The 10563-nt window shown below is 36.8% G+C and overlaps 1 protein-coding gene across 11 annotated transcripts in view; it reads right to left on the bottom strand.

Annotated features, from left to right (window-relative positions):
- Positions 1–3382: 3382 nt before the first annotated feature.
- The window catches only part of LOC141398080 (GTPase-activating Rap/Ran-GAP domain-like protein 3), a 390292-nt gene continuing 383111 nt past the window's right edge, over positions 3383–10563 (bottom strand). For all 11 annotated transcript variants that reach the window (XM_073975254.1, XM_073975256.1, XM_073975263.1 and 8 more), the window contains 4 exons: positions 7026–7338; positions 6359–6842; positions 6149–6294; positions 3383–5050 (listed from right to left, as the gene is read on the bottom strand). In XM_073975254.1, coding sequence (XP_073831355.1) covers positions 3981–5050; positions 6149–6294; positions 6359–6842; positions 7026–7338 — 2013 coding nt within the window. In that variant the 3' untranslated portion in view covers positions 3383–3980. The remainder of the gene's footprint in view (positions 5051–6148; positions 6295–6358; positions 6843–7025; positions 7339–10563) is intronic.

Genomic DNA, 10563 nt, shown 5'->3' with positions numbered 1-10563 from the left:
TCATTGTAAGACGACAGGACTTCCTAGGATGGATGCAAAGGCAATGAGAGGACCAGAAATAGGTAGTGACCCTTATCTTGTGGTAATGGACAGAACGATCACCGAAAACAGAACCAAACCCCCTAAAATAAGAAAACAACTGACAGAAAGAGTGAAAATATTAAGTTAAAGTTTTAAAGTTTCAGGAATGATGTATATAAACAACGATATGCTAAGCTAATAGAGGAAAAACTACAAGCCGCGAACACAGTCAAAAATGTTGAGGACATATAGATCATAGAAGAAGCAGCCATAGAAAGATGCGGCAAAGCCCATAGTGTAGGAAGGTGTGTTAAATACACCAAATCGTGCCTCGTTCCGTCATAAAATTAAATTGGCAGTACAAGAAAAGAAGAAAAGGTGGAAAAATACCGACGAAAATTTAGATACGAATAACCAATACAAGCATCAAATCATGCATGTAAAAGGTCTAGTCAGAACATATGACATGGGAGCAATTTGGCCACACTGTGGAAACCAACTTCATAGAAAATCAGAAATTATTCTACAGAACGCCCAGGAAATTAAGAAGCCCAAACGAAGGTACGATCAAATTTATAAAAGACAAAAAAGGCAACATTCTGAGAGATGAAACAAAAATAATGGCGAATTTCACCTAGAGTTGGGCAATCTCGTTGAATTGAACGATCCGGATCACTATCTCGTTCAATGGACACCGGTAATTTCTTTGACAAAACTGGGTATACTCAATTTCACACGTTGGTTTTTATGATGTTACTCATTCGTCTTTGAACGAGGACAGTGATCTGGATCGTTTAATTGAACGAGATTGGCCAACTCTAATATTTAGCGTACAGCAAATATTGGAAAAGTCAATAGAGCACAATAAAGAATTACACGTTTGTTTTATAGACGTGGAAAAGGCATTTAATAGCGTCAGATGGGAACAAATTTGGACCGCACTAAGAACAAAGGATTTCGATGAAAAGCTTCTAATAAGAATAAAAAGTTTTTATAAAAACTGCAGGAATTATCTCAGAGTAAGCAAATCAAGAATATTCTGCAACAACACCGGAGTAAAATAAGGCGACATATTGAGCCCATACCTCTTCATCACACTTATGGACGACATTCCTAAAGAAAGCAAAAGTAAATTTAAACCTTTACACTCAGGACACTGGAGAATGTCTCCCTTGTCCCGTATGGGATGTTTGTGGAACTATTATACATATATATACATATATACACTGCAGAATGAGCCCAGTCCGGATAACCACTCTTGCATACGCTGATGATCTTGTGCTCTTGGCAAGTTCCGAGGAAGATCTTCAGAAAAGTCGGAGTATACTTAAGGGAGAATTGGACAGAAGACGTCTGCATATGAGTAAGTCTAAAACAGAAACTATGGTCATTGCAAGACAACCATGTTAGATTAAATACAGTTAAAACAAGTTCATGAATTCAAATACCTCGGCGTAATAACTAGCGACTACATAAAGAAAATAGAAGTAACTGCGAAAACCAAACCAAACTACACTTGACCTTTTCATGCGAAAACGAAGAAATACAGAATACCAAACGAAGCAATAAGAATCAGTCTGAATATCATACCTGAGATGATATGGTTTGGTCATGTCGTAAGAATGCCGCCAGACAGACTTCCTCGACAAGTGATGGAAGCAAGGCGCGAAGGTGGAAGGCCTAGAGGCAAAAGACGGATGACATGGGAGGAATCACTGTCTGTTCCATTTAGTAAAAACAAGTAAAAAAGTATCAGTCGGCTTTGCCGACAGAGATATACCCTCAGCCTATATGAATTGGAACTTTCATATACGGACAGATCGAATGTATTAAGGGTATTTTGAAAATTTTGTGGCACTTTTTGGACATTTGAACTTGCCGACAAAAATGTGGATTAGGATTAAAGTACAAAAGTTGTGCGGAGGAGGGAATGGAACGACAAAGTGCATTACGGAAGTGGATCTTATTTTGAGAGTAATATCTTTTCGATAGATATCGCGCCCACTAGTCATTTCAGTGGGTTGGCGTACACATGTTGGACCAGTATGCAGGAAGCAGGACCACAAAGAACATCATCGGTATAAATTTCCAAAGGATCTCCGTACAGACCCTAAACTGCACTTGGACACAAATTTGTGGGGGAGGTATTCTAAGGAGAGGACCGATATGGGCCATTTTTGAAGTTAAACTAAGTTTGGACAAAGTATGACGAAGGCCAAATTTTGGACCAAATCGGTTTATCAGTTCGAGTGTTATTGTGCTCTCCAGCTACTACATATGGTGCCATAGGGGTTTTTTATAACTCTCGGGCTGTTTTCCAAAGAAGTATGGACTTGCCACTGTAAAAACTTTTACCGTTGTAATAAAGACAGCGATTGCAAGTTGCTTCAACTGAAATCAAAGTTAGTCAAGAGCAGGTCTTAAAGTGAACTTTTGTGGGAGGTACCCGAAGGAATGGACAAATATAGCCCATATTCAAACCTGAACTATATCAGGTAGATATATTAGGATGCGTAAAATATGGACCAAATTTTTCTGAACATTTCTGAACTTTTGTGGGGGAGGTACCTGAAGGAGTGAACCGATATGGCTTATCTTCGAACTTAAACTAAGTTTGGACAAAATATTATGAAGTCCAAATTTTGGATCAAATCGGCAGATCCGTTCGAGAGTTATCTTGCGTTGAAACCACTACACATGGTGTCGTAGGGGTTTTTAAAACCTTTCAGGCTATTTTCTCAGGAAGTATGGTTTTGCCCCTGATGAAACTTGTGCCGCCGTATGGGGGCCGTGAATACAAGTTGTTACAACAAAACGATTCGAAAGCAGGTCCTAAACTGAATTTATCCGAAATTTTGTGTGGGAAGTACACGTAGGAGTGGACCGATTAAGTCCATATTGAAACCTCATCTAAGTTTTGTAGAAATTTCACGATGTGCAAAGTATGAACCAAATCGGTTACTCCCTTCTAGAGTTATCGTGCGCACAATTTTGCCGAACATTTTCGAACTTTTGTAGGGAGGTACCGGAAGGAGTGGACCGATATAACCCACCTTCGAACTTAAACTAAGTTTGTACAAAATATTGCGAAAGCCAAATTTTGGACCAAATCGGTTCAACCGTTCGAGAGTTATCGTGCGCACCAGCCAGCCAGACAGACGGACGGACATTGCTAAATCGACTCCAAATTGTCTGAAACACATTTCGTCCAAACATTATTTATTTCGATGAGGCACATTTTGCCCGTAATTCCGGAGAACGCAAAAAAGATGACCGGAGATAGAGCCAGATGGAAACCTTTTGCAAAACACCCCACACTGAAAAGTAGACGGGGTTGGATTATGTAAGTAATTAGTAATTCAGCTTGGACAAATGTATAAACTTTATTTGTAATACATAGTATTTAAATTAATAAATTAGTACAGACGGATCTAAAACAATTTTTAAATATGTAAGAAAAATATATAACTTTAAAAACTATACGATAAAACAATATGTATAGAAGGTAGATAAGTTATTGGAACAAGTATGTTAAATTGATGATCAAATTAGATAATTTTATTATTAGCATTCTTATAATAATATATTTGGGTATTTTAATTTTGAAACCGTATATCAAACAAGCTTAAATTTGTTTGTTATATCGCAAAGAATATACAAACAGCTAAGCTTTGATTTCATTTAGAAAAAAGTACTACTCATCCATTCGCACACACACACTTTCGAATTTCTCACACAGCCTACTAACGTTGCAACATTAACATTTCAAAACGTCGCTCATCTTCTTCATTAAATTTATTGTCATCATAGTCGTAGAGATCTATGGACTTGCGTTTCTCCATAAATTCCAATGTTGGCGGCGGTATTTGCGATCTGTCAATGCTATCACACTCTTTGACCTTGTTTTCCGTATTATTTTCAACGCAAATATGGTCCTTCGATGGCATTTTATGTAATTGTCATTCTGGAATATCTGTTGCCTGCAACGGTAATTGAATATCAAATGATTTTTGTCGTGATTTCTGCGAAAGAGTGTGATGATCTCGTATGACAGTTGGTTGCTGAAGATTTTGATGTTGCTGCTGAAGTTTAGCCGATGCAGTGGCATTAAATGATTGCATGTGAAAATGGGAATGGGCTCCAGCTAACTTGGCTAATGGTATGCGATAGACACGTAAAGGTTTCAAACGATCTGGCGAACTGGAGTAATGCTCTGGCGTTTGACTACCACCATTCGATGAGGAGAATAGATTGCGATATTTCGAATTACGTTTTGTGGGAGACATTGGTGAATGTTGTATGGGGGTCTTGGGTACATAATTATTATTGTTGTTGTTGTTATGATTACTGGTGTTGCTACCGCTGTTGTTATTGGAGTTTGTGCGTGGTGAATTTGGCGGTACTCCCATTTGATGTTGGGGATCTACAATTGAGTTGTTGCGCAGCGAATTATATTTGTGATCACTGCCATATGCATCTCCACAAGAATTACTCTTGGCTATGACAGGTTTGTCATCAATATGATTTGCCTTTTGCAGGGAACGTGCCCTTTGTATGGGTTGACCCATATTCGAGGCCGATAACATGTTTGGTATTTCCAGTAAATTATTCATTTCATGTTCCGGATTGAGGGGTAATGAATCCTTGACACTTGTTAAACTTAACATTTCCGTTGAGTCGCGTGTTAACTCTTCATTGGAGGAACATTCACTGGGTGTGGTAACCAGTCTACGTTCGGGTGTTTGTTCATGTATTTGCAGGCCTTTAATATTCAAATCTTTGGACATAAATTCGGGTGCTGTTGTGACAAAGAAAATGTCGCGTTTGGACGTAATCATTTGTAGTTCAGGTAAAATGGCTGTATGTACTAAATTTCCATTGACCAAGAGGCGTATCTCCATGGAGTCGGCTGTGAAGCCGAGTATGTAGGGAAAGGCGCAAACCACCGCCGTGGGAGATGTGTTCCAATGGAAATCAAATTCATTGCGAGATTCATCACGCTCATTTAACTTCTGGAAGTGGCATGTATCTGAAAGAAAACAACACTATAATGAGAATCATTTCTTCCACACCTGTTAGCCAATAGTCCAGTCAAAATATACATTGAAAAAGCAAAATTCCCACAAAGCTGAATTTTTGTGGATTGCTAGGGTTTGCCATTAGAAGCAATGTGCTGAGAGTCGCCACCGATCCCATGTGTGCAAAAACAGTTATTCGGGGTCAAAGGCCAAAATTTATGGATTTTTTGGGTTGTCGGATTTTTTTCTTAAAAACGGTGTGTCTAATTAAAAAGTGACTAAAGCAAATATTGTAGACAGACAAATTCTCTACAAGTATGGTCTTTATAAAGTGTTTCCTAAAAGGAACCATTCTTGAAATATAGCGGTTTTAAACAACACATCATTTATATGCACTTATCAGAGAAATACGCACATATTCACGTGAAACGGCTAAAATAACCGGAGTAGCCGGGTCACATGTCGCTTTTATTTTGACCGATCCGACTCATGATGTTCTTCACATCTTTCATTTGACACTTATATCACAATATCTCAAAAATTGTGACTCCTATTGAAGAGCCGTAAAGAACATTCTTGTAGACAATTGTTAAGGCACTACTCTTACTTTAGTCGATTACTGATAGGCCTTACCGTTTTTCAGAAAAATCAAAAAACTGAATAAAGCTCCCAAAAAAATACCTTGAACCATGTTTAGCAATTAGCATTACTGCATTGTCCCAGCTGTTTCCGTTGGTCGAGCAAAAGCTAAGTGCAAAGTGCATTACTCGTATAGAAGAAATCAGTGCCTACGTTCATCGACATAGTGTGTCGCCAACTCTTGCCCTTAGAGTGCCAACAGTGTGGTTAGTGTCATCTGGATGCGTCGACTGAACGTTGCCCGTCGAGTGGGTTAACCCAGCCAACAACTTCGACTTCTGAAATTAGGTAAGCTTCCGAACAGACCCTGAATAACTTGGTTTGCATACATGGGATCAATGGGGACTTTTAGGACGTTACTTCTAATGGCAAACTCTAGGTTTCCACCGAAATTCAGCTTTGTGGCAATTTTTGCTATTTACCCCTTATACGCATGTCTATTTTGACTGGACTATGGGGGTGGTACTTACGATTATAACATAACAACAGCTCAGTTTCCATGCCGTCACACAGCTCTATGGCGGCTGTTAACTGAGTTTGACTTCTTTTGGCCGGTTCAACTTCATGCAGGCGGGTGGCAACTCCACTTTGATCACAGACAATTTCATAATGATATCTAAAAGCAAAATGAAATTATTGAATAGGAATTCCATTACTTGAAAAAAGCTCCTTAAACTTACTTATATCCCACACATATTAGACCACCAGTTTTGGTATTTGTAGGACCCTCCAGGGGCGTAACAATTGTGGGTGTATCATTTAAGGATATTTCTTTTTGGAATATAAATCCCTCCGCTGTTTCTGTATCATTTTCAGGACACCATGATGCCCAGGCGGCGGTATGTTTCCATTGAAACAGTTGCAGCTTGCGTCCAACTGCCACCACTAATCGCAAATGACCACCACTCACCCGCGAAGAAGAAAACAAATGACAACCACGTGTCCTATCAATGCGTCTCTCCTTTACCTCTGAACGAGAACGACACTTAAGTGTTTCCTCACAAGATTTCAGATGAAATTCTCTTAAACGAAATACATGAATACGATGGCCATCACGATTGGTTGCTGAGCCCCCACGCACCAATACCAAACCATGTTCTTCCAGGACATTTAATTGGCGCACATGTAATGTCTTGTCGAAGACCAACTGCAGTGATTGATCCTCTGCCATGATAAGAGGAAAAAGGATACAAGAAAATAATAATACAAATTAAATTAAATGAATTACACAAGTCCTTTTCTTTTATAAATCATTAATTTGCTTCGTATTTGCTCGTGTTGCTGGCTTTATCATTACCCTTTGCGGTCGAGTGCCGACACACACTCACTGCTTTGCCATTTACTTACCTTTCATTAAAAATGTTCCATCATCCGTTGCTATAAATAACGAGTCATCACCATTACCAAATGAATCGCCTGCCAATGTACCCCGGTGTGGAAATGTCGGATAGAAACAATGCGGCTCCCAAGGTGGCTTCTTGAATATCGTACAAGGACTTGCTGAAGCAATGCTTGTGGGGGCATCACCACGTACAATGGCCTCCAATTTAAGTGCTTGGCCTATGCGAACGAATTCAATTTGTCTAGCGTCCTCCTTGAGTTTCGATGTTCTTGGCACGTCATACAATACTTCAGAGAAAGCTCGTCTGTTTAGCATATTCTATGAAATAGACATAGACAAAGTAAAGAGACATACAAAGTTATACATATGGATAAGATATACACTGTTAGTTATTGTCATAGGTTAGTAAAGAGTTTTTAGTTGACTTGTATCACTTTCTTCTGTGGTAGTCTTTGACTGCACTGCGGAACACAAAATATTGATTGAATATTATCCTGTGCGACGTTATGTGAAAGTCCAATATTGGTCCCATACAAATATTTATGGAAATAAAGATCGATGACAAGAGGATAATATAAAATATAAATGATAAAAAATAAAATGTAAAAATTAAAATATAAAATACAAAATATATAAAATATAATAAATAAAATATAAAAATTAAAATATAAAATGTAAAATATAAAATAAAAATTGTAAAAGATAAAATATAAAATATCAAATATATAACGTAAAATATAAAACATTAAGTATCTATCTATATATATAAAATAGAAAAATGTTTGTATGTTTGTTTGTTTGTTTGTTTGAAATTTATAGACTCAAAAACCGCTGAACCGATCTTGCTGAAATTTTCAGGGTATATTACTACATCGCCTGAAAGTATTATAGGCTATAACAATTTTCGAAATTCCGCTCTTATCCGGAGATATAGCATCAGAATCGGAGGTACCTCCAAAAAATTTAAACTTTGTATGCAAATATTTATAGAACGGTTACAGATACAGACTCCAAATTTGAAATGTGCGATGGATTTTAGCCTAAAAATAAATGTGCCAAAATATATCGAAAGCGGTCCAGATTTGGATATAGCTCCCATATATATTTTCGTCCGATTTCAAGTATTTGATGTACCAAACACGCTATATATGTCCGATTTCCATGAAATTTGGAATGTGTGACTAAATTTGTCGTAGAAATGAGTATGCCAAATTATGTTGAAATCGGTTCAGATTTGGATATAGCTCCTATATATATTTTCGGCCGATTTCATGTATTTGATGCACCCAAACCACTATGTATGTCCAATTTCAATGAAATTTGGAATGTGTGACTAAATTTGTTGTAGAAATGAGTATGCCAAATTATATTGAAATCGGTTCAGATTTGGATATAGCTCATATACATATACATTTTCGGCCGATTTCATGTATTTGATGCACCCAACCCACTATGTATGTCCAATTTCAATGACATTTGGAATGTGTGACTAAATTTGTTGTAGGAATGAGTATGCCAAATTATGTTGAAATCGGTTCAGATTTGGATATAGCTCCTATATATATTTTCGGCTGATTTCATGTATTTGATGCACCCAACCTACTATGTATGTCCAATTTCAATGAAATTTGGAATGTGTGACTAAATTTGTTGTAGAAATGAGTATGCCAAATTATGTTGAAATCGGTTCAGATTTGGATATAGCTCCTATATATATTTTCGGCCGATTTCATGTATTTGATGCACCCAAACCACTATGTATGTCCAATTTCAATGAAATTTGGAATGTGTGACTAAATTTGTTGTAGAAATGAGTATGCCAAATTATGTTGAAATCGGTTCAGATTTGGATATAGCTCCTATATATATTTTCGGCCGATTTCATGTATTTGATGCACCCAACCCACTATGTATGTCCAATTTCAATGAAATTTGGAATGTGTGACTAAATTTGTTGTAGGAATGAGTATGCAAAATTATATTGAAATCGGTTCAGATTTGGATATAGTTCCTATATATATTTTCGGCTGATTTCATGTATTTGATGCACCCAACCTACTATGTATGTCCAATTTCAATGAAATTTGGAATGTGTGACTAAATTTGTTGTAGAAATGAGTATGCCAAATTATGTTGAAATCGGTTCAGATTTGGATATAGCTCCTATATATATTTTCGGCCGATTTCATGTATTTGATGCACCCAACCCACTATGTATGTCCAATTTCAATGAAATTTGGAATGTGTGACTAAATTTGTTGTAGGAATGAGTATGCAAAATTATATTGAAATCGGTTCAGATTTGGATATAGTTCCTATATATATTTTCGGCTGATTTCATGTATTTGATGCACCCAACCTACTATGTATGTCCAATTTCAATGAAATTTGGAATGTGTGACTAAATTTTTTGCAGAAATGAGCATGCCAAATTATGTTGAAATCGGTTCAGATTTGGATATAGATCCCATATATATTTTCGTCCGATTTCAAGTATTTGATGCCCCAAACACGCTATGTATGTCCAATGTGTAATTAAATTTGGTGTAGAAATAAGTATTGAAATCGGTGTTGAATTGGCTATAGCTCCCATATTTATTTCAATGAAATTTGTGCGGTATCTACGAGTATATCTATAACGGAGGAAAATGTTTGTACGTTTGTTTCTTTGAAGTTTATGGACTCAAAAACCGCTGAACCGATCTTCCTGAAACTTTCACAGTATATTACCACATGGCCTGAAAGTGTCACATGCTATATAATTCTTAAAAATTCCGCCCCGATCTGGAGATATAGCCTCAGGATCGAAAGGTACCTCCAAAAAATGTAGACTTTGTATGCTGATATCTAACGAACGATTATCGATACAGTCTTCAAATTTGGAATGCGAGGTGTGTCTAAAAATAAATTTGCCAAACTAATTTGAAATCGGCTCAGATTTAGATATACATTTTCGGTCGATTTAATGCATTTGATGCATAAAACACGTTTTGTATGCCGAATTCCAATGAAAATTGGAATGTGTGACGGAATTTATTGCAGAAATAAATGTTCCAAACTATTTTGAAATCGGTTCAGATTGGGATATAGCTCCCATATACATATATTTTCGGCCGATTTCATGTATTTTCTACACCGAACACGCCATGTATGTTCAATTTTGACGAAATTCGGAATTTTTGACGAATTGATAGAAATTAGTTTGCCAAATTATTATGAAATCGGATCAGATTTGGATATATGTACCTCAATATATATTTTTGGCCGATTTCATGTATTTTATGCAATAAACACCTTATGTATGTCCAATTTCAATGAAATTTGAAATATGTGGCGGAAACTGATCTACAAAAAAATTGTCAAATTATATTGAAATCGGTTCAGATTTACATATAGCTCCCATATATATTTTCGGCCGATTTCATGTAATTGATGTACCAAACGCGCTTTATAATGAAATTTGGAGTATGTGGCGGAATTGGTCTACAAAACAAATTGGTAAATTATATTGAAAGAATTTCAGTCAATAGAATTTCAGGAAAT

Source organism: Musca autumnalis, unplaced genomic scaffold (assembly GCF_047663935.1).
Source record: "Musca autumnalis isolate F117 unplaced genomic scaffold, ASM4766393v1 scaffold_3, whole genome shotgun sequence".
Lineage (NCBI taxonomy): Eukaryota > Metazoa > Arthropoda > Insecta > Diptera > Muscidae > Musca > Musca autumnalis.
This window is presented reverse-complemented; position numbering and strand designations above follow the sequence as displayed.